This window comes from Pongo abelii, chromosome 4 (genome assembly GCF_028885655.2).
Source record: "Pongo abelii isolate AG06213 chromosome 4, NHGRI_mPonAbe1-v2.0_pri, whole genome shotgun sequence".
NCBI lineage: Eukaryota > Metazoa > Chordata > Mammalia > Primates > Hominidae > Pongo > Pongo abelii.
In genome coordinates, this window is record NC_071989.2 from 160,549,312 (window position 1) to 160,574,117 (window position 24,806).

General features: G+C 42.6%; 1 protein-coding gene across 2 annotated transcripts in view; it reads right to left on the minus strand.

Annotated features, from left to right (window-relative positions):
* Nucleotides 1-24,806, minus strand: part of GLRA1 (glycine receptor alpha 1) — a 108,804-nt gene that overhangs the window by 52,759 nt on the left and 31,239 nt on the right. For both annotated transcript variants that reach the window (XM_002816106.4, XM_002816107.4), the window contains exons 2-3: nucleotides 23,012-23,139; nucleotides 17,428-17,495 (exon numbers count right to left, since the gene is read on the minus strand). In XM_002816106.4, coding sequence (XP_002816152.3) covers nucleotides 17,428-17,495; nucleotides 23,012-23,139 — 196 coding nt within the window. The remainder of the gene's footprint in view (nucleotides 1-17,427; nucleotides 17,496-23,011; nucleotides 23,140-24,806) is intronic.

The window sequence follows — 24,806 nt, forward strand, 5'->3', positions numbered from 1 at the left end:
GGTTTCACCATGTTGGCCAGGCTGGTCTCAAACTCCTGGCCTCAAGTGATCCACCCGCCTTGGCGTCCAAAAGTGCTGGGATTGCAGGCATGAGCCACCACATAGAACTTTCTATGTATCACATTGCTAAACTTTTTGGTTGGGCGTGGTGGCTCACGCCTGTAATCCCAGCACTTTGGGAGGCCCAGGTGGGTGGATCACCTGAGGTCAGGAGTTTGAGACCAGCCTGGCCAACATGGCGAAACCCCGTCTCTACTAAAAATACAAAAATTAGCCTGGACTTGGTGGCAAGTGCCAGTAATCCCAGCTACCTGGGAGGCTGAGGGGGGAGAATTGCTTGAACCTGGAAGGTGGTGGTTGCAGTGAGCTGAGATTGTGCTACTGCACTCCAGCCGGGGCGACAGAGCGAGACTCCACCTCAAAAAACAAAAACAAAAGCAAAACAACAACAACAAAAAAACCTTTTCATCAACCTAGCATACTGGGCATTATTATACTCATTTCACTGGAGAGGAAACCGAAATTTAGAGTGGTTAAATGGAGGTTAAGTTTCTTGCCCAAGATCACATAGCTAGTAGGTGCTAGGAACAGAGATATGAATCCAGGACTTCTGGTTCCCAATTTCACACTCTTTTTACAATTATAGGCTGTATCTTCCCCTTTAAAAAAAATTTTAAACCAAGTTCAATTTATTTTATTTTAAAACATCTATTTAAAATATTTTAAAAGTAAATGTTTATTAAAAATTATTAAATATTTTAAACGTATATTTAAACTTTTTATTAAATATGAAATACAATATTTTAGACTATCTTTTGGGTAGATCAAGGAAATATAGTAGATGTAGTATACTGGGGCCCCACTGAGCCCGTGTCACAGGTTGGTGCATAAATAACCTTATAATCAGTGTCAGGTGAAGAATTTTGGATTGGGACATCGAGCAATGAAGTAGATTTATAACTGGTTGCCAAAGGGTGCAAATGGAAGGAAGGAAGGGTGGATGTTAACCTGGAAAGAGGAAAGCTGATAGTGTTGGCAGTGCAGGGCACCATGGTGAGACATGCCACTAACAAACTTGGAAATATGGAAATTAAGGTCACCCTCTGAGAGTTAAAAAACCAACAACGGAGATGAATATGCAATGGAAGGATTTGCATGTTCAAATCTGAGGCCTGGCATCCATCTGAATGATCTATGTGTAATCTCAATGACTTAGGATGGGTATGTGCTTGTAATGTAATAAGAAGAACCCTATTTTATTGTATTACATCTTGTTTTGGGGACTGTTTTGTAAACATATGTGCGACATACATTCTGTAGCATAAGAAAGAGCCGTTCAAGTAGGAGGAATTTGGCAATTGGTAGTCTAGCATACTCCATCACTATATTTGTGGAAACACCAACTTTCTTGTCATTAGAAGGAGGGCTTCTGTGTGGTGACGCAAGGATGGTTTCTTAGAACTCTCTCTGGCCTGGATGAAATTTCCCTCAAGACTGTCTACCTCTCTTTTCTCCAATTCCAGTTATGTTAAAAGCAACTTTTGCTTGGCAAGGGAGCACACTCCTGGTGGACATGGCATTCTTATTATTACAATAGAAAGTCTTACTGTAAATTGGAACAATTTGGCAGTTTGATTTCCCCACTTCAGTCTTTTGTGGGTTTGATGGTCATGAGTCAGCCTTCTGGAATTTGATCTGATGAAGAGTCACGCTCTGGGTAGTCATAAGTTCACTGCTGTGACACCTCCCCTGGTGTACTGAGAGAGAATCATCCAGCAGATGGTACCAAGACTGCTCATCACCCCATGCTCTGCTCGTGATAGACTCTAATGGCATTTCTGAGGGCTTTCTCCTTGGCCCTCTCTTAGTCTTTTGTTTACTAAATCTTTGTTGAGTGTGGCACCATATCTAATTGGATAACAGTGAATAGACTTTCTCTTGGATCCCCCAGACCCAAGAAGATAAGAAGGGACCTAGCATAAGCTGTGTAGAGAGACAAAAGTGTAATGGAAAAAGGAACAACAACAAAAAATCTCATCCATAATAGCAACCAACCCCACAAAATATCTATGAATGAACCTAACATGAAATATGTGAGTTGTATACATTAAAAAAAAAATCCAAAACTTTACTGAAAGACATAAAGGAATACCTGTATAATTGGAGAGATGTACTATGCTTATAAAATATTGTAAAGATGTACTTTATTCCCAAATTAATCTTTAAACTTAATGCAATCCTAATCAAAACCTGAGAGGCTTTTTTTTTTTCTTTCTTTTTTTTGAGATAGAGTCTCGCTCTGTCGCCCAGGCTGGAGTGCAGTGGCGCGATCTCGGCTCACTGCAAGCTCCGCCTCCTGGGTTCACGCCATTCTCCTGCCTCAGCCTCCCGAGTAGCTGGGACTACAGGAGCCCGCCACCACGCCCGGCTAATTTTTTTTTTTTTTTGTATTTTTAGTAGAGGCGGGGTTTCACTGTGTTAGCCAGGATGGTCTCAATCTCCTGACTTCGTGATCTGCCTGACTCGGCCTCCCAAAGTGCCGGGATTACAGGCGTGAACCAACGCGCTTGGCCGTGAGACGATTTTTATAGGCCTCAATAAACTGATTCTAAAGTTCACATGGAAGAAAGAAAGGGCTGAAGCGTTAAGAAAAACTTGTAAATGAAGAACAACAGAGGGCTTTCTCTACCAGACATAGAAATATAATGAGTCATAGAAATTAAAGCAGTGTGATATTGGTATAGAAACAGATAAACAGAGCAATGGAGCAATAAACTGAGACTAGAGACTAGAAATGTATACATGGGGATTTAGTTTATAAAAAAGATAGCATTTCAAATTAGTAGAAAAACAGTGACTGTTTAAGAAATGGTGTTGGAATAATAGAAACTCAATCAGAGAAAAATAGAGTTAAGCCACCACCAAATTCTTCATATAAAATTAAACTCCAAATGGATTTAGGAGATGCATATAAAAAAAGAAACCTATAATATTATTCAAAATGCCCAGTCAACATATTAAAAGATGCTCAGATTCACTAGGAATCTGAAGTGCAAATTGAAAATGACAGTGAAGTACCATTTTGAAAATCCCATTTGGTGAAAATAAAAAAGCTTGATAATACCTTGGGTTGGCAAGGATGAAGAGAAATAAACACTATTGTAGGGAATGTAAATTATTGAAGTTCTTTTTGGAAGGGAATTGGGCAAAATGCTTTTAAAAAAGTGAATATTCTTTCATTAAAGCAATTCTACTTCTGGAATATATCCTAAAGAAATGCACACAGAGAGTTATGCACAAGAATGCTCATTGTAGCATTGTTTGTAATAGTGTAAACCTGAAAAAACCTAAAAGCATGTCAAGAGAAAAGTGGTTAAATACTGTGAAATGATGGTGTCTCCATACCATGGAATTTTACCAGGAGGCTATAAAGCCTGGAAACATAGTTAGTATAATTTTGTCGTACATTTAATCTAATAATAAACAATATATTTGTTCTCCCATGTTTCCAAATTTGGGATTGTGTAAAGAGTTAAAAAGAATAAGGTAGATCTATATGTAGCCATGTCGAGAGAGGCGTCAAGCTGTGGTGGAGTGGAAAAAGCAAATTGTATCGCACAATCCTACTTATACAAAGACATGTATATGTACCTAAATGTATGAACAATCAAGGAAAGGGGACTAATATGGTGTCCACTAAATTTTATTAACTCAGGATAGGACAAAGGGAATTGGAGGGGAGGGCAAAGCAGGAGCATTCTTATTTCTCATTCTCTTTTTCTTTTTTATTGAACTAATTACAAAAGCTTGTTTTCATATATTACTAATGCACTTTAAAAAAATGTTCCAGGGTGCTGCTGTCTGTAAGCATACTGCAAGTGAACGTTGTGACATGGCTCCCGAAATGGAAAGGTCTTTGAGGTGGAATAGGTAGAAATGGATTTTAGGGCCTAGAGAAGGTTTTCCAAGGGCTTCCTGGGGGAGGCAGAGGTTGAGAGAGAGGTCAAGAGAATGAGATTCTTGGTTCCCTCTCCAGTTCAACCAGAACCACCCATTTAAGAAATCTGTTTATTAAAGTGCTACATAAGATTTACCTTACAGACAGGTGTGGTGGCTCATGCCTATAATCCCAGCACTTTGGGAGGCTGATGGGGTGGATATCTTGAGGTCAGGAGTTTGAGACCAGCCTGGCCAATATGGTGAAACCCCATTTCTACTAAAAATACAAAAATTAGCCGGGTGTGGTGGCACACACCTGTAATCTCAGCTACTCGGGAGGCTGAGGCAAAAGAATTGCTTGAACCTGGGAGGTGGAGGTTGCAGTGAGCCGAGATTGAAATCGCGCCACTGCACTCCAACCTAGGTGACAGAGTGATGCTTTGTCTCAAAAAAAAAAAAAGGTTTACCTTAAAAATTGAACTAAGGTGGGACTGCTATTAAAAACAATGCTTTGAAATTCACTAACCCAGAATAAGTATGGCCCCACTTTGCTCTGCTGGGAACACTCCTTGTGGGGGCTGGATCTATTTCTTTTTCTTTTTAAAAATTGTTATTTTAGATTCAGGGGGTATATGTGCAGGCTTGTTACATGGGTATATTGCGTAATGATGGAGCTTGGGCTTCTTTTGAACCCATCAACTAAATAGTGAACATAGTACCCTATAGGTAGTTTATTTCTTGACCTTTCATCTCAAGATGGAAATCAAGTGCTGGATGCACTTTGAGGAGAGCACCCTGGTGGTGAAGGGACTGAAAACTAGAGAGAATGGTTGAGGAAGCCAGGCTGGGGGAGGGACAGGGAGAGCCGATCTCAATTATGTGAAGGGTTGTCAGTTGATTTGGTTGATTCTGTGTGGCACTAGGGTCAGGACTAAAGCTGTGGGTAAATGGAGATTTCAGAGCTGCCCATTTCATCTCCTCAGTGCATTGAGTTCCATCTTGAGATGAAAGACCAATAAATACATTACTTATTGGTTATTATGTTCACTATTTGGGTGATTGGTTCGATAGAAACCCAAATACCAACATTACACAATATATCCACGTAACAAACCTCCATGTGACCCCTTGAATCTAAAATTGGGAGGTAGTAGGTTCCCCATCCCTGGAGGTGTGCAAGCAAAAAGTACTTGGACATTATGTTTATGGCAGGGATTCTGACAACAGATGGGGGTGTGCTTAGAGAACCTTTCCACAAATACTGACTAGCTCTTGCGATTTAAGCAGTGTGGTGGGCACTGGAAATATAGAGGTGATTGAGGGAAACAAGGTCCCCACTCTGGATGAAAAAGCCAATAAGGCAACAAACAAGTGAACTTTTAAATTTTAGATATTGCTCTGAGGATAATAGAACATGGTGATGTGATAGAGAGTAACTGGAAGAGAGGGATATTTTTAGGTAGGGAGGTGGAGAAGGACTCCCTGAAGCAATGTCTGAGCCGAGACCTGAAGGGTGAGAAGGAGCGAGGCATGCAAAGATCTTTCTGGGCAGAGGGAACAGAATGTTGTAAGAACCTTTGAAAGTTGTTGCAGGATTGGAAGTAGGAGAATTCTGTGATCCGATTTGCAGTTTAAAATGATCCTGTGGTAGGGAGCATGAGGAGGGGAAGGAAGGAGACCAGTTAGGAGGCCATTTTGTCAAGCAGGAGAGAGATTATGCCAATTTTAACTAGGAGCTGAGAGCAACAAAGTGGGAAAAAAGTAGACGGATTTAAGTTTTATTTTTGTGATTTAAAATGTCTGCTTCATTCGATCAACTGATCCCAGGATAGGTTGACTTTGACTTATGACTAAATGACTGCTCCCTAGCCAATGTGTTAATATTTATGGTTGGGTATAAAGGGCTTTAAAAAAAAAAAAAGATGGGGTCTTGCTTTGTTGCCCAGGTTGGAGTACAGTGGCACAATCATGGCTCACTGCATCCTTAAACTCCGGGGCTCAAGTGATCTCCTCTCTCCTCAGCCTCCTGAATAGCTGGGCCTACAGGTGCATGCCACCATGCCCAGCTGATATTTTAATTTTCTTGTAGAGATGGGGTTTCACTTTGTTGCCTAGGCTGGTCTTGAACTCTTAGCTTCAAGCGATCCTTTTACCTCAGCCTCCCAGAGTGCTAGAATTACAGCCATGAACCACCACACCTGGCTATAAGGGGCTTTTGATGTCCTTGTGTGGTAGCTGTTTTCTTGTATCTTGAGGTCTTATTTGCAAATACCCAAAATGATGGATGACCAAGATCGTTCTTGTGACACAAGTTCTTATAGGACTGGACAAATCCTCCCATCCAAGTACTAACCAGACCTGACCCTGCTTAACTTCAGAGATTAGACGAGATTGGGTGTGTTCAGCGTGGTATGACCATAGACAAAGACTGCACAAATGCTACTGAGCTTCTTATTGACCAAACCATGCTGCAGAAGACCAGGATGAGGTCATGCCCTCACATGGCCCTGGTGCCCTTGGCTCTGCCACTTCCCACTTCCCTCTTTCTTTATGCTCAGCAAATAGAGTAGGCCAAGAACAGGGCCTCAGGAGTCAGGCAGCCTGGGGATGATAACTGGCTGTGCCATTTATTGGCTGGAAAAATTTGGGTGAATCAAGCTTCTCTAAGCCTCAGTTTCCTTATCTGTAAAATGGGATTGTTGTACATGAAATAATTCCCATAATTCACTAACCACAATTACCTGGCTTTCAGAAAAGTGCTCAGTAAATGACAAACACCAATACTAACACTTCACATTCTTTTCACAGTAGAGCTTTTTGAAAGGCTTATCTTCATGCTGTCTTTGTTTCAATTTATCCTTTGCTTTCTTCATGCCCCTGACATTGCATTCCCTAATTCTACATATGTGCCCTCCCTTCCCCTATCCCCCATTGCCAAAACTACTGGATGATACTTTCTTTTCTACTTGACTTTTCTTTCCTCTTTTGGCACTATTGAACACACAACAGTTTTTTTGAAACCCTTTCATCCTTTAGTTCATCCCTTGAAACTGTTCTCTCCTGGAAGGTTTGAACATGGGGAGTACCATGACCAGATTTCTGCTTTAGTAAAATCACTCAATTTGGTGCTGATCAGTTTAGAAAAAAAGAAAAAAGAAAAATAACTCGAAAGCACACAACAGTGCCTGGCACGTACATATTCAGAGAATTATTATTAATAATTTACAGAGAATTATTATTAACCTCTGTGTTCCACAGCATCCTTGCATAGCTCTGTAATCTCACCCATCCTACTGTGGTATTATCTTGTTTTCCTTGAAATAGACTCCTTGAAAGCAGAGACCTCCTACTCACTGATGTCTGGTTCCTGTTTACTTCTGGTACCATAGGAGGATTATACTTCTCTTTGGGCAGTGCCCTGTGACTTCCCTTGGATAGTGACATGCAAGGAGAAGTCACTCCTAGGTGGAACACATTTACTTGCCAGATGTTATGGACTGAATGTGTCCCTCCAAAATTTATATGTTGAAGCCCTAACCCCCAGAGTGACTATATTTGAAGATGGAGTCTTTAAGGAGGTGATAAAGGTTAAATGAGGTAATGAGGATGGGGCCCTAATTCAGTAGGATTTGTGTCCTAATAAGGAGAGAAAGAGGTGCCAGATCTCTCTTTCTCTCTCTCTTTGCACAGAGAAGAAGCCATTTGAGGACACAGCGAGAAGAAGGCTGTCTACAAGCCAGGAAAAGGGCCCTCATTAGAGAACAACTCTGGTGGCACCTGGAGCTTGGACTTCTAACCTCCAGAACTGTGACAAAATAATTTTCTGTTGTTGAAGGCATCCAATCTGTGTTACTTTGTTATGGTAGCACACACTAATACACCAGTGTTCAACCCTTCAGTGTATTGTTCTCTTGTGTGGCAAATGTGAAATTGTGTGTTGATATGGAAATGCAATGCTGAGCTACTACCTGGGGGAAAGCAGTCCTGGAGAGCCCTTAGATCTGCAGCAGACTTTAGATGAGTGATAAATGAATCATTGTTGTCTGAAGATGTCGAGATTTTGGGGATTTTTTAATGCAGGAAAGCCTAGCTTATAGGACTAAAACAGAACTCTATCTCTAGAGCCTAATGCCAAATTTAGCACATGTAAGGTGTTAATTAATAAATGGAGTGGAAAGAACAAATGAATGAAGAGAGACCAGTAAAAATAAAAACGAGCAAATAACAAAAACAAAAACACAACAACAACAACAAAAAACTACAAAACCCAGAAGGGCATTTCCTTATGTTTGGGTATTGGTGTCCCCACCCAAATCTCATCTTGAATCCCTATGTGTTGTGGGAGGGACCTGGTGGGAGGTAATTGAATCATGGGGGCGGGTCTTTCCCATGCTGTTCTCGTGATAGTGAATAAGCTCACAATATCTGATAGTTTTAAAAAATGGAGTTTCCCTGCACAAGTTCTTCTCTTGTCTGCTGCCATGTGAGACATGCCTTTCAGTTTCCACCATGATTGTGAGGCTTCCCCAGCCACATGGAACTGTAAGTCCAATAAAGATCTTTCTTTTGTAAATGCCCAGTCTTGGGCATATCTTTATCAGCAGCATGAAAATGGACTAATACAGTAAATTGGTACCAGTAAAGTGGGGCAATGCTGAAAAGATACTTGAAAATGTGGAAGTGACTTTGGGCACTGCTGAAAAGATACCCAAAAATGTGAAATTAGGTAACAGGCAGAGGTTGGGACAGTTTGGAGGGCTCAGAAGAAGACAGGAAAATGTGGGAAAGTTTGGAACTTCCTAAAGACTTGTTGAATGGCTTTACCTAAAATGCTGATAGCAATATGGACAATAAAGTCTAGGCTGAGGTGGTCTCAGATGGAGATGAGGAACTTGTTGGGAACTAGAGCAAACGTGACGCTTGTTATGTTTTAGCAAAAAGACTGGCAGCATTTTACCCCTGCCCTAGAGATTTGTGGAACTTTGAACTGCGGAGAGATGATTTACGGTTCTGGTGGGAGAAATTTCTAAGCAGCAAAGCATTCAAGAGGTTACTTGGTTGCTGTTAAAGGCACTCGGTTTTATAAGGGAAGCAGAGCATAAAAGTTTGGAAAATTTGCAGCCTGACAATGTGATAGAAAAGATAAACCCATTTTCTGAGGAGAAATTGAAGCCAGCTGAAGAAATTTGCATAAGTAACGAGGAGCCAAATGTTAATCCCCAAGACAATGGGGAAAATGTCACTGGAGCATGTCAGAGGTCTTCACAGCAGCCACTCCCATCACAGGCCCAAAGGCTTTGGAGAAAATCATTTCGTGGGCCAGGCCCAGGGTCCCTGTGCTGTGTACAGTCTAGGGACTTGGTGCCCTGTGTTCCAGCCACTCCAGCCGTGACTAAAAGGTGCCAAAGTACGACCTGGGTTGTTTCTTCAGAAGGTGGAAGCCCCAAGCCTTGGCAGCTTCCATGTGGCGTTGAGCCTGCGGGTGCACAGAAGTCAAGAATTGAAGTTTGGTAACCTCTGCCGAGATTTCAGAAGGTGTATGGAAATGCCTGGATGCCCAGGCAAAAGTCTGCTGCAGGGTTGAGGCCCTCATGGAGAACCTCTGCTAGGGCAGTGCAGAAGGGAAATGTGGGGTTGAAGCTCCCACACACAGTCCCTACTTGGGCACCTCCTAGTGGAACTGTGAGAAGACAGTCACCACACTCCAGACCCCAGAATGGTAGATCAACTGACAACTTGCACTGTGAGCCTGGAAAAGCCACAGGCACTCAACACTAGCCTATGAAAGCAGCTAGGAGGGAGGCTCTATCCTGCAAAGCCACAGGGGCATAGCTGCCCAAGACCATAGGAAACCCCCTCTTGCATCAGCGTGACCTGCATATGAGACGTGGAGTCAAAAGAGATCATTTTGGATCTTTAAGACTTGACTGTCCTACTGGATTTCAGACTCGCATGGGTACGGTAGCCCCTTTGTTTTGGCCAATGTCTCCCATTTAGAATGGCTGTATTTATCCAATACCTGCACCCCCATTGTATCTAGGAAGTAACTAACTTGCTTTTTTTTTTCAGATTTTATTTTATTTATTTACGTATTTTTTTAAGACAGAGTCTCACTCTGTTGCCCAGGCTGGAGTGCAGTGGCACCATCTCGGCTCACTGCAACTTCCGCCTCCTGGGTTCAAGCAATTCTCCAGCCTCAGCCTCCGAGTAGCTGGGACTACAGGCTCGCACCACGTCTGGATAATTTTTGTATTTTTAGTAGAGATGAGGTTTCACCATGTTGGCTAGGCTGGTCTTGAACTCCTGACCTAAAGTGATCTGCCCACCTCGGCCTCCCAAAGTGTTGGGATTACAGGCATGAACCACTGTGCCTGGCCAGCTAACTTGCTTTTGATTTTACAGGCTCATAGGTGGAAGGGACTTGCCTTGTCTTGGAAGAGACTTTGGACTGTGGACTTTTGAATTAGTGCTGAAATGAGTTAAGCCTTTGGGGGACTGTTGGGAAGGCATGATTGGTTTTGAAATGTGAGGACATGAGATTTGGGAGGGGCCAGGAGCGGAATGGTATGGTTTGGCCATGTCCCCACTGAAATCTCATCTTGAATTTCCATGTGTTATGGGAGGGACCTGGTGGGAGGTAATTGAATCGTTGGGGGCAGGTCTTTCTCAAGCTGTTCTTGTGATAGTGAGTAAGTCTCACAAGATCTGATGTTTATTATAAGGGAGAGTTTTCCTGCACAAGCTCTCTCTTTGCCTGCTGCCATCCATGTAAGATGTGACTTGCTCTTCCTTGCCTTCCACCATGATTGTAAGACTTCCCCAGCCATGTAGAACTGTAAGTCCAATTAAACCTTTTCTTTTGTAAATTGCCTAGTCTTGGGTATGTCTTTATTAGCAGTGTGAAAATGGACTAATGCAAAGTCTTTGCTTTGGCTGACTAATTAGTAGTAAATAATCTTTTATATTTCTATAGCATTTACCAAAGACTTGCATACCTATTACTCTGTGTGATCCTATACCCCATTCTTAGGGCGAGGTACCTGGGGGAACTGTATCTCAGAAGTGTTACATGGTGGCAGAGTGAGAACTCAAACCCTGGTCTCCTGACTTCTGGTTCAGATCTCTGTCCATTGCCCCTTAACGTCAAATAAGGCCAAACTTGTGGACTGTAGTTGCATAGCCTGTCATCAATCAGCAGGGGTCCTGGCCACAGTGCACCTGTCTTGTGCCAAGCTAGCCTGCCCCTTGGCAAGAGAGGCAGGAACACATGTTCTAATAATGGAAATACTGGGATTCATGCCCAAAGGATGTCAACACACACTCTCTCTCTCTCTTTCTGTCTCTCACTCTGTCTCTCTCTCTCTCATGTTTATATAAAGTTCTACACAAATTCCAGCAATATACAAGCCCCTTAATGTGCACACATGTATAGTCATACTCCCATACGGGTACATTTAAATACTCTTTTACTTATTCACTTGTATTCATATGCACACACATTCACATTCACATGCACATGCATGTACACACATGTAAAAACGCCTACTCAAATGCGGATACATACTTAAATATCTCTTTATATATTCACAAATATCCACATACAAATACCCAAAGAAAATAATACACTCCATGCACATTCGTTCTTAAGTACTTTCACATCTCCTACATGTTTGCAAACTCACAGATACATGTGTATTCATATGTACAGATTTCCACATGTACAAATATAAACATAGAAATACACATACTTATATCCATACCTATAGATCATACACATTTCTCTTTGAAGTTACATGTCTACACATGTTCAAATTAGCATCACATATACACATGCCTATGTATGCCACTGCACAATTCCACAATCCCTCAATATATACCTCCACATACATACTACACAGATCCATAGATGCTCCAGTGCACACACTTACACACATGTGTCCAGACAAGCTAGAGGTTTTCATCTGAGTTTTAGCTCTTTGTAGAACACCAGAGGGGCTGCTCTAGATCAGGATTGCCTTTCCTCTTTTCCTTTGTACATTTCTTTCTTTTTGTTTTTCCTTTTTTTTTTTTTTTTTTTGAGATGGAGCCTCACCCTGTTGGCCAGGCTTGAGTGCAGTGGCATGATCACAGCTCACTGCAGCGTTGACCTCCTAAGGCTCAGGTGATTTTCCTGCCTCAGCCCCTGCTCCAGGAGTAGCTGGAACTACAAGCATGTGCCACCATGCCCTGCTATTTTTTTTTTTTTAGTAGAGACAGGGTTTCACCATTTGCCCAGGCTGGTCTCGAACTCCTGGGCTCAAGCAATCTGCCCACCTTGGCCTCCCAAAGTGCTGGGATTACAGGTATAAGCCACTGCATGTGGCCTCCCTTGTACATTTCTGTTTCAACTTTTACCTTCCTCTTGCTGCACAGACTCAAAGAGAGTCCCGGAAAAGGTCAGATAAAGGACAGGCAGTCTCAGCCCTCTCCTTGTCAGGACTGGATAGAGACCCCTGTTGCTTTGCTGGCTGCCTCTCTGCTCTCAGGTCTGTTAGCTCCGGTGAATAAAGCCAGGTCCTGGGAGGTAGGCAGTTAGGCCTGGGGACTGCAGCTGTTTATAGAGCTGCTATGCACTCCTGCTGTTTCTGGAGAACAAACAGAGCCTGGAAAGTTTCTGAAACCTGGACTATGTCCATATTACCTTGGACCCATGGTGCACAACTAGCTCTTTGTGTGGTTGGAGAGGCAGAACCCAGGCTGGAAGTCAGGGAGCCTGGGCTGACTATGCCACTAATTAGCTGTGTGTGTGTGTGTCCATGGGCAAGTGCAGTCCTCTCTCTGGCCTCCAGTTTCTATGTCTGTTCAAGCTGAAGTTCCCTTTTGCTCTAATTCTCTGTGATGAAAGGAGACAAGGAAGGGCTGGGTAGTCCCAAACATTCGGGAATTAAATGGTTACATTTGGCTTAGGAGATCACGCACTGAGTTCAAGTTCTACCTTTGCTACTTATTAGATGTGTGTCCTTAGGAAAATAACCTAACTTTTCTGATCCTCAGCTTTCTCGTCTGTAAACTGGAGATAAACTTTCCCACTTTATGGGGGTTGTTATCAAGCCTAAATTAGGTGATAGATACAGAAGTGCTCTGTTCACTGCCTGGTATGTAGTAGCATATAATAAGTTCTTCAAGAACAAGTTGCTTTTCTTGTTATTAAACTAATACAAGTTTCCCAAAGCCACTTTGAGTGACAAGAAGAGAGGCTTGAATGGGAGAGTTGTCCAAAAGTTTTGGTAGGTGGAATCCAGAGGGAAAAGAAGCTGAAGGGAGGGGAACCTTTGAGCACTGCAGAGAGCATCAGACCTGTGTTTCTATCACACCTATTTCTTGCTGTGTGACCTTGCTCAAGTGACCTTACCATTCTAACCACCAGATTCTCTCTCCAGAAAATAGAGAGCCAGACTAGGCAATTTCTTAAGTTTTTTTTTTTTTTTTTTTAGATCTGAGATTTTTTCCCCTATATAATCTGTAAACATACAAATAATTAAGTTAAACACACAAATAATTAAGAAGCCAGTGGGGAAAAATTCATAGCACATAAGTCTTCATTTAACATCATTGACAGGTTATTGGGAACAGACTTTAAGTGAAATGACATACAGCAGTTTATCAAATAATGTTGTTTTGTTATAATGTTGATGAGGAAAAAAATTGGTTGTGTTGTAGTCATTTTGTTGAAAGTTGCAGGTTCTAAGAACCTATTGGTGATGTTAAGTAAGATCTAGTAAGATATATTATGAGATATATATAAGAAATACTATATTATGAAATGTGCAAGCTTGGAAATAGCACCCCCTGCCCTACTTTCGATTACTTTTAATAAATAGGGAGAAAACTATGTCATTTGTCGTCTACCCTCAAGGCAGTACATCATAACTGATCCTTCATTTCTTGTCGGAAGATTATTTCTTTCTACTCCAGGAGACCATCTCCTCTGGGGTCCTTTGTTATTTCCATTATCATTACTTACTATTTTCTCTTGAGGGGAGCTGGGCATGGCGTGATATTGGGTTGGATTTCCACTTTTGATGCACTTAGACTGTTGCTTATGTGTACTTTGTAGGTCCTGATCCTCCAATTTTTTTAGTCTGTGCTTTTTGGAGTTATAGCAGTGTGGCACAGAACAAACACTTATCTATAGGTTATGAGAACTGGATCTTAATCCTTGCACAGTCACCAAGTAGCTTTGTGATATGATCTGTACAAATCTCCGTTTCCTCAGCTGTAAACTGGGGAACATAGCATGCCTACTTTACAGAGTGATTGTAAGACTACACATGTGGTGAAGGAATCACATGAGAGCATGAATGTGAAAATGTGCTGAAAATGATAAATGGCGTGTAACAATAGCTGGCATCATTGCAACTGCCCTTTGTGTCAGGCACTGTGCTTTGCACTTTCCATGCTTTATCTCTTAATACTCAGAGCAGGCCACAAGGTGGATGCTACTGGCATCCCTATTTTTAACAGATGAGACAGCCATCTTAAATACCTTGGCCAAGATCACAGAGCTGAGCCTCAAATTTTGTCTGGGCGTTGAAGACTGTGTCTAATTACTCTGCTACACTGTTTCTGTAGACAGCAAAATGCAGCAGAAGTGAAGTCTGGAAAGGTAGTCAGAAGATGTGGGGTGGGAAATGGGGGGTGAGGGTTGTGGAGGTGGGAGTGGAGAGGAGAGGAGGAAGAAACCAAGGCTCAGAGAAGTCTAAGGATTGCTCAAGATTACACAGCAAATCATCAATGATAATGTTGGGGCTGCACTGTCCAGAGTCTCCATCATCATCACCGTCATAAAAAATGCTTAGTGAACATTTACAAAGCATGGACAATGATAAACATTTTTCTAGGTTGGGCGTAGTGGCTCATGTCTGTAATCCCAACACTTTGGGAGGCCGAGGTGGGTGGATCACATGAGGCCAGGAGTTCGAGACCAGCCTGGCTGACATGGCGAAACCCCATCTCTATCAAAAATACAAAAATTAGCTGGGCCTGATGGTGCATGTCTGTAATCCCAGCTACTCGGGAGGCTGAGGCACAAGAATTGCTTGAACCCAGGAGGCGGAGGTTGCAGTGAGCTGAGATCGTGCCACTGCACTCCAGCCTGGGCAACAGGGCAAAACTCTGTCTCAAAACAAAACAAAACAAAACAAAAAAACCCATTTTTCTCTGCACACTTCACATAATAACTTAATGATATCAGCATGTTAATTACCATTGGGATTTTACAATGAAGAAACTGAGGCTTAAAGATGTGAAGCAAATAAGCTCCTTGCAGACAGAGTGAGCTCAGTGTATGTGACTCCAGAGCTGGGCTTTTAATCACCATGGGAAGTAAGGCTATATCTTTCTTTTTTAGGAATCTGTATGAAGGAATTAGATCTCTGGTCATTATCGGGAAACAAGTGCTGATATGTGCACCTGTCCTCAAATAACCAGGTCCTTTACAGAACCAGGTGGTCCACTCCCTGACTTGGCTTGGTAACCATTTACCATTGAGGAAAAAGAGTGGAAATGTCAACACTCACTGTACAGATTATGATTAATACAAATGTCAATATGCTTCTGATCTCAGAGGAGGGGAAGAAAAGCAGAGCGGCTCATTAAGAGTGCTTGTAAGACATCCATTCAAAGGTGAAAAAAACTTCGCTATTTATTTGACCTGGATATCCAGTGAAAAGCGCCCATGTTTGTTCCTAGCTAACAAGTGGGACCATCTCCATTTGGAGATAAGAGGCCTGTTACTTTAGGGAGTTTCACTAGTTGTCTTTTGAATGTGGGAACGGTCTTCATGACCATATCAAGACAGGCCTGTTTGCAAAATCACAGCTTTTAGACCATTTGCCACCTCACCTACTGAACTCAGTGATTTTTGCCAGCCTGGGACTGAAAGATTGGATGTAATCTCCATAAATGCTTAGGACCAAATACTGGTTTTAATTGATAAGCAATATAATTGATTTGGTTTATTTATTTAAAAAACTGTTGAGTATCTGTTATTGAATCGCTGTGCTAGCTGCTGGGGTTCCCACAGGAAATGAGACAAGATACCAGCCCCCAAGGAACTTACAGTATAGTGACAGGAGGGACACATAAGCAGGTTGGTACAGGGTTAATTGTAAGTGGCAAGTGCTGTTGTGGAAATTGTAAAATGTGTCATGAGAATGGACAGAAGGGACTCATCCCAGCCTTGGGTGAAGGGCACACGTGAACTCACACACACGTATGCGCATGTTAGAGTGGGGAGGCTTTCTATGGAAATAATTCTAAGCTGAGTCTTAAAGGAGAATAGGAATTGGCAAGGGAAAGGAGGCTGGAGTGAGTGCTCTGGGCAGTGGCCTAGCAGCCATCACCAGAAGCCTGTAAAGCAGAGAGTGAGAGACAACCTGGCTGGAGAGCTCTAAGCAATTGGTGCAGCTAGAGTATGCAGTGGGAGAGGGAGGAGATGAAGCAGGGTGAATCACAGGAAGCCTCCTTAGCTTTGCAAAAGAATTTGGGTTTAATGCTGAGGGTGATGGAGAGCCATAGGAAGCGTTTAAATTGGGGCAGTGATGCGGTTAGATTTGTGTTTTGGAAAAGCTAGTGTGGGAAAAAGTAGACTGGAAGGGGGCAAGTTGGAAGCCAACGAGAACCCTTTGCAGTCATGTAAGCAAGCCACGATGGAAGCCTGAACTAGATTAGGGGTGGGTGGATGTCCCAAAATGGATAGGTTAGAGTTGACTTTAGGCTGCCCTGATTATTTTTTTTCACAAGCTAGATCACTTCCTTAACATAAGTACAACTGATTCTTCTGTTGAAAAAACAAAAAACAAAAAAGTCTGAGAAAAGTTTTAAAATATCATTACACTTATTCATAATTACTAATGTAATATTTACCCCTTGCAGAAATTTGAAAAATATATAAATACTGTAGGAAGAAAATAAAAATTATTCATAAGTTTATAATTCAGAGATAATCATTGTTACAATTTTGGTATTTTTTTTCCTAGGCATTTCTTCTAGTGTAATGGATTTATTCTAAACTTTTTTTTTACTGTGAAAAGTTTTAAATATATTCAACAGTAGAGGAAACATACAATTAACCCAATATACCCATTTCAGCTTCTATAACCAGCAGTCTTCTGCCATTCTGCAGTTGAATGTTAATCTTAAAAACAGGTCTTCACATTTTCTTTTACTCTAAAAATTTGACTTGTTGTATAATTTTGTTTTTGTAATCCTGGGTGTTTGGCAGGTGCTTGCCCTGCTAGCTCCTTGGCCATTTTCAGATGTTGTGTGTTCACTCAAAACATTTAATGTGACAGTAAAGACATCCGAGCCTCATGGTATACCACTGGAGACTTGAAAAAAATCCCAGCTGATTCCCCACCTCCTTAGTGGAGACCAATGCAGAGGATAAATATTTCATGGAGAGATATCCCCAGCAGGAACTAACAGCTTGTATTTTGACTGACTCACCATGGTTGTCTCAGCAATGGAACCAAAGCTGTTGATGAAAATGTTGCAGCTCACGTTCACTGGGGGACCTGCCAATCAAGAGAGATTCCTGCTTAGCCCCAAGGCCATGGAAGAACCCACAGGGTAGGACTCATTCCCAGAACACTGACTTCTGGAATGGATCGCCTTTGGTGGAGGAGATCCTTGCTTGCTCTCCACCCCACCCCCAAACACCTGGGATTCCCAGCCACCATTTAACATCTCTATGCTAGATTTTCTGGTCTGCTAGTGAGCACCAGGTACAGAACACCAGAGGCTGAGCTGAGATGTACTTTCATTAACACAGGATGATTCATCATCCGCCATATGGTTGAAATTCCTTCCCCAAGTCCCATCGGCTGCCTTTCAGCCACAAATTAGTGGCTGAAATATATTTATGTCTACAACATTTGGAGGCCATCTTGGGAATTACAAGGAGCAGCAAGCTCCTTGCCTTCAACTTATGAACCAAGAATGATTGTCTGAAAGGCATTGATGGGAATTACCAGCTGAGGAATCCAGAAGGAACCTCAGGGGAAGTCCACAGACTTTGTTAAATACTTTCCGAGCAAGTCTTTTGAATCCTACTGCAAAGCGTAGGAAAGAAATGGAGGATTATTCACTGCTTTGCTATCTCATTGCTAGAGGAGATGTTGTCTCATTGAAGCCCAATCTCTTCACTTTATACTATTAATTATAGCAGTTGCTATTTACTAAACATTACAGGGGTTACTGCTGTGCTGAGAGTATTATTAACATCATTTCATTTCATCCTTTCAACAACTCCAGGAGAAGGTATGGTTATTACCTTCATTTTACAGGAGAGAAAACAGAGGCTCAGAGAAGCTATTTGTTCATGGCTACATAACTAGTAAATGGGTGAGTCAGAGTTTGAGTTCAGATTTGTCTAACTCCAAGGGTGCTCATCTTAATGGCTATTCTGTAGGAAACAGGTTTAGAGGAAGGAAGGGGCATGCTCACGATCATACAGACAGTGTCAGAGTCCAGAATTTTCAGCACTGGGTTTCCAAATAAGCTGACAAAAAGGGCTGGCATAAAATAACCACAGAGAAATGCGAGACCATGGGTAAGAATGGTAAAAGCAGCAGGAGTCTGGGTGAGAGAAGTTCTGGAGAATGAGGCACGAAAGACCTCAGAAAGGTGGTGACCTGGAGATGACTTCGAAGGTGAATAGGACTTGGATAAATGGTCACAGCCCTTCACATGAAGACTGTAATTTGCAATTTGTGATTTTCTTTTCAGGTCCACTTTCTTGATTCCTATGAGGTACTGAGGTAGACAGGGCAGAATTCTTGTTCCTACTTGACAAAGGTAGTACCAAGAGTTTTAGTAACTCACCTAGGCTCATTCAACTAACAAGTGGTAGAACCAGGACTTGAACCAAAGTTTTCTGATTGTGGAAAGAAGAAAGTAGATATGTCCTTATGCCCTCTGGCACCCATTGCATTCTGTCCCTCTTGAAAAAGTAGCCCAAGCATTTTGCTCAAACTAAGCTAGGATCAGAAGTCTTGGCATATAGGAGGGGACTCAGTCTTGGGATGAGAACCTAGGTTTTTCCTTCAAGGGATTATCAGGATCTCTGGGTTTTGGATATAACTCCAGCACTCACTGGTTGGACATAACTCCAGCACTCACCTCGGCCATGCCTTTTCTCTGTCCTGGGCCTCAATTTCCTCATCAATCTGGAGAGAGAGTAGCTCTTGATCTAGGCAGTCATTCTCAGCTTCAGTGGTTTGGAATTCCTTTATGGAAGCTATCCATTTGCATTTCAGGGTTGTAAGATTTTAGGGCTGGGAGGTTTCTTAAAGGTCACCTCACCAATTTCTTCCCAAACTAAAGTGCAGACAGGGTTATCTGCAGAAGAATCATCTGTGAACCTGTTAAACCACAGATTCTTTGGCCCAACCCCACACTAAGTAAAACCAAATCTCTGGAGGTTAGCCCAAGAGTCTAGTGTTCAGAGAGCTACCTGGGTGAGTCTCATGCACAGCCAGCTTTGGTCTACCCATTCAAGGTTACCCATTCAAGGCTGAGTGCCTGAATACTTCCAGCAGTGGGAAACTCATTTTGTCTTCAGCAGCCCTTTCCATAGTTGGATAGCTCTGTCTGCTAAAATTTTTTTCCTTGTGTTGAGCAGAAGTCTGCCTCCTTGTCACTTCCACCTAAATAAAGGTCAAATGGAAAAAACCTGAGTGGTCAGGATTTTTCTCCTTCATTTAGACTCAGATCCAGGTTTTTTTTGTTGTTGCCTCATGCCATTAAGATACCCCAAGGAGTTACTGCCTATGCCTTGAAATGATGTGCACAGAGTTCCCACCCAGTCCCTGCAAGTGTCTGGCACTGTGACTCCCATATAAATTAGTTTCTGATTTATGTGTGCGAGAGGGCACTGGCCAAAAGGATCCTATGGGAAGGTGTGGTTCATTGAAATAAATCTGAAATTAAATTATCCTTGAGAAAATTACAATTCAGCTGCCTTTGGCAGCAGGATAATGTATATATTTCATTAAATATTAAAGTTTAATTTTGCTTTTTTGTATGTATTTGCATTGGGCTGCGCCCCTGATCCTAGGAGCCATTATAATACACAAAGTCGTAAAGAAGACACAGAATAACAGACCTGGAATGGCCTGCTGGATCATTTTACAGATGCAGAAACGAGGCTGAGATACAGTAAGTGACTCATTTGGGGTCATGCCTGTCAGGTAAGTAGAGGGAGGACTGGAATGCTGTTTTAGTGCCCTTTACTTCTACCTCACAGTTTCTTTGCCATTGTACTCTGCAGACTGTGCTTGCCATTCCTGGCTACCCGTGTTTTCACGAGGGTCAGGAGCAGGGAGAATTTCTAGCACCTAAGGCAGCTGCTGAGTGATGGATCCCTCCGTGGAGTTTGTAAACAATGCAGACCTCTTTCTACCATGTTGGAGTCATAGGGTCCCTGATCCTCAATGGCCTTTTCAGGAGCTCTGTGGTGTGTGTGGGGTTTTGGGGAATCTGATTTTTGTCGGTGGAAGCAGGAAAGGCATCAAAGAGCTCAGGGGAAGAAAATCCTCTCGGCAATTTTTCAGGCCTCAGCACAAAGGAGAGCAGAGAAAACTTTTCATCTCCTGCGGTGGGGCTCCAGGAAGCTGCACCTCATTCTCAGTCAGGTGGGGGTCGAGGGAGTTAAGGCTAGTGCAGGGTTTGGAGGGGCCTAAAAGATGAACTAGTTCTGTAGATATTGGGCCCAAGTGTTCCGAGTAAGCTTCTCAGAGTGGGAAGGTTGGACGGACCTTGATTCAGTGGTCAGGATAAAATTCTATTTCTTAAAAACGCCCACTGCTGAGTAAGTAAATAAATAAATGAACAAATAAAGAAATAAATCACTATTATTAGACAAAGAATTAAGTTAGAGTAACTGGGTTAAAGTCTCTGGTTTTGACAGCATGACTTGAAAAAGTCACTTAACTGCTCTAAGCCCTAGCGTATTTGTGGGGTCATTTATTTATTTATTCATTCATTTATGAAGGTTTACTGGGGCTTTTCTATGTGTCAAGTACAGTGGTATGCACAAAGAATAACTAACACATAAACCCTGGATGCACCCACATTCAACAAACGAATGAGTTCCTCGTTTCTCAGAGCGAGACCATGGCCCCTCTACTCAGGATGGAGTTCTGAGGGAGCCCACCAGGGGGCGTGGTGGACTGGAATTCCTAAAAGCAGAGAGGGACACAGGATGCAACCTGGTTGCCAACGGCCCTAATCAGTTCCTGAAAGTGTTTTGATTTGGCCAAAAGTATTTTTAGAAGAGGTGATTTAGTTGTCAATTTGCAAGATTTCAGATAAAACCTCAGACTTAAGTCTTGTCTTGGAAGGCCTGGCTGAACAGGGTCTGCATTCTTGCCTGACAGCCATCAACAAGAGCTGAGAAGTGGCTGCCCTTAGATAAGCCCTATGTTCTCTGGTTTTATTTTCTTACCTCCACCCTGCTTCATTCATATACTATAGTTGTCTTGCCCCTCTAGGTATTAGACATTGTGACCCTGGTGAAGGCTTGAGCTGAGTGTGCTGGGACAGCAACCTTGTTATTGACTTACCTATCCTGGGGGTTATGTTAACAATGCTGGAAGCTATGGCCTCAGGAACAAGGTGCAGGGGGAGTGAAGGACCCTCGAGGTAAACGGGGGAGAGTGGGCCCAAACAGAGACCTGGGTGCATCTCCCAGAACATTTTCTATTTGCAGAGCTGTGCAGAGCAAGCACTCTGAGAGGGGGACTTGAGAGCAGGGGGCAAAGTGAGCAAATATTAGGAAGCTGTTACCAGCTGTCACATGCCTTGTTTAGTCTTGAACTTGAGCCAAAGGAATAGTGAGGAAGGGCACCTGAAATCAAGGCTCGTCTAGGAGGCTGGCTGCAGGTCCTTGGAATAAGATTTTTGCAAGGGTGTTGGGAGGAAGGTCAGAGCACATAGGCTCCCAAGGAGGTCCTTAAGACTGCACCTGCAGGGTTCTGCTCGGCAGTTTTAGATGACTGCAACCTCCTGAGGCATCAGGAAACAAAGGGAACTAGTAGTCTCTTGGTTATAGACACTAAGTTACCATAGGGTTATGAGAGGTAAAAGAACCTTTTCAGGTCATCTGGAGTAGAGTTTGTAAATTGGCAACCCACAGGGCATATGTGGGTCACAAACATGTTTTATTTGAATTTACGTGTTTTAGGAATTAGGAAGTCTCACATAGATCTCAGTATCTGGCTCTTCTTGGAATACTTGATGCTCTGGAAACATGGGGCCTACATTTCTGCAGGGAAACTACAGGCTGGGGCTAAGGAGAGGCTGCCCCTGTAGAGGAGCCTGTACCTCTATTTCTTCATAGTCTCTACCACTCCCTATTGTCTTACTCTTGGTTTGCCTCACTGATTTAAGTTGTCTACCCAACCCTGGTAGGCATTTGAAATTATGACTCTGATTTACACTAAAATTTTTCAAAATTATTTGTTAGCCCATGGGAAGCTTTCAGCTGAAGAATTTTAGTTGGGAGCCCATTATTGAAAATAAAAGTGGAGCTGTTTGGGGAGGAGCAGGGTGGGCTTGCTCATCATGCCCTCTGCTTCTCCTTTGGGGGCACCTGCTGGAAGCCTGAAAGCTCCGTGAAGCATATGTTTAAAAGCTGCCAAAGTAGCCAAGCCCATTACTGCACAGATGAAGAAACTGAGGCCCAAAGGAAGGGGAGACTCATCATCTAAGCTCAGAGAGTAAGTTTGTGCCTGAGCCCAAACTTGAACCCATTTCTCCACGTTCCATGTTTATCCTTCTTCCCATTATACAAGAGGTAGCAAATAGTTTTTAATTCACTTTTGGACTCCTGGAAACCAGAGGTGCTGTTAAACTGAATCCTCTGAGGCTTTGTCTGGGCTTGGTGGGAGAGAAGACTGAATTGATTAAGAATGTCTGCCTTGGGTAGAGGAAAGAGTCATAGGATTCACACTGCGTATTTACCATCTGCGTGCATTACCATGCTGCTTGCTGCTTTAATCTGGGAAAGCATTTCCCTGTGGGTCTCTACCTTTAAAATTGGGCCTGATCCTGGCATCATATCCAGAGGTTCTCCCCATTAGCTTATCCAGGAAATCCGAGGGTGACATAGGCTTGGGTGCGGAGCGAGCAGCTTCAGCCTCCTTAGAAGCAGCAAGGCTAAGGAGGAAGAGAGGAAAGCAAAAGGTTAATGATGGCTCTTTCTCATGCTGTGATCAGATCCCAGGCTTGTCCAACCTCTGTAGAACCACGAGAGTGTTCTTAGCTGGAGTAATATGGGTAATATGGGTCCTTAATGAGGTAAGGCCCAGGTTAAATTGTTTACCCAGCCCAAATATCAGCTGGCATGGGATCCTGGCAGGCAGCCAAGTGTCTGATTGATGCTGAGAAGTCACGGACATTTTTAAGGCTTCATCTCTGGGATTTTGAGTAATCACATTTGGCAGCTGGGTGTCTCTGGGTGAGAAGATTGGAGGGCTAGTCTTTTCGTAGACCTAACTCTGTGTTGGGCAACTACACTCTCATAGGTCCATGGAGCCACACGGACAGAAAGGATATTAGAGATAAAATAATTTGCCATTTCCTCAAGGTTTATTTTCAGAATCAGAGTCACAATTTTTTAAAAAGTTGCTAAAGTCAGATGCATTCTGGAACACAAATTTTATCAGGCATTTTTACTTCAAGTCTCCTCAGAAACTTTGACAAGCTTATATGCTTGTACTTATGGGATCACTGTCTCAAGAAACATAACTTCACAAAATCTCACTTGGGACATTGAGGCCCAGTTAGCAGAAGGGACTGACATAGGACCCAGAGTAAATCAGTAGTAGCTTATTTCACTGTATTGAGAGTTAGGTGATTAGAAGTCAAACTGGGATGCATTACACTGTTTCTGTCACCCCTCTCCCACCCCACACCCATTCAACAAAGTGGCTTTAAGGCCCCATTCACAGCACAGTATGAATTACTGATGTATTAAGAACACGACCCTCCCTCTGCCCAACTCTTTATTTATTTAATTTTTAGTTCTGGGATACATGTGCAGAATGTGCAGGTTTGTTACATAGGTATACATGTGCCATGGTGGTTTGCTGCACCTATCAACTTGTCGTCTAGGTTTTAAGACCCTCTTGCATTAGATATTTGTCCTAATGCTCTCCCTCCCCTTGCCCCTGACTACCCGACAGGCCCTGTTGTGTGATGTTCCCCTCTCTGTGTCCAAGTGTTCTTATTGTTCAACTCCCACTTATGAGTGAGAACATGCAGTGTTTGGTTTTCTGTTCCTGTGTTAGTTTGCTGAGAATGATGGCTTCTAGCTTCATCCATGTCCCTGCAAAGGACATGAACTCATTCTTTTTTATGGCTGCATAGTATTCCATGGTATATATGTGCCACATTTTCTTTATCCAGTCTATCCTTGATGGACATTTGGGTTGGTTCCAAGTCTTTGCTATTGTAAATAGTGCTGCAGTAAACATACATGTGCATGTGTCTTTATAGTAGAATGATTTATAATCCTTTGGGTATATACCCAGTAATGGGATTGCTGGGTCAAATGGTATTTCTGGTTCTAGATCTTTGAGGAATTGCCACGCTAAACTCTTAAAGTATATAGATTTCAATAAGAGTCAATGTTGGAGGCTCAAAGGTTGAAGAACACTAATTTTGGGTTGCTTTGGGCAACTGAGCTTTCCTAGTACTGAAATTATATCCAGGAGATAGTTAGGAGCCATAAGCAGCACTGACATGTTCTTGTGGGGCTGGGATGTTGGAGGAAATGCATAGAGATATGAATGTATGTGTGTGTGCGTGTGTGTGTGTGTGTG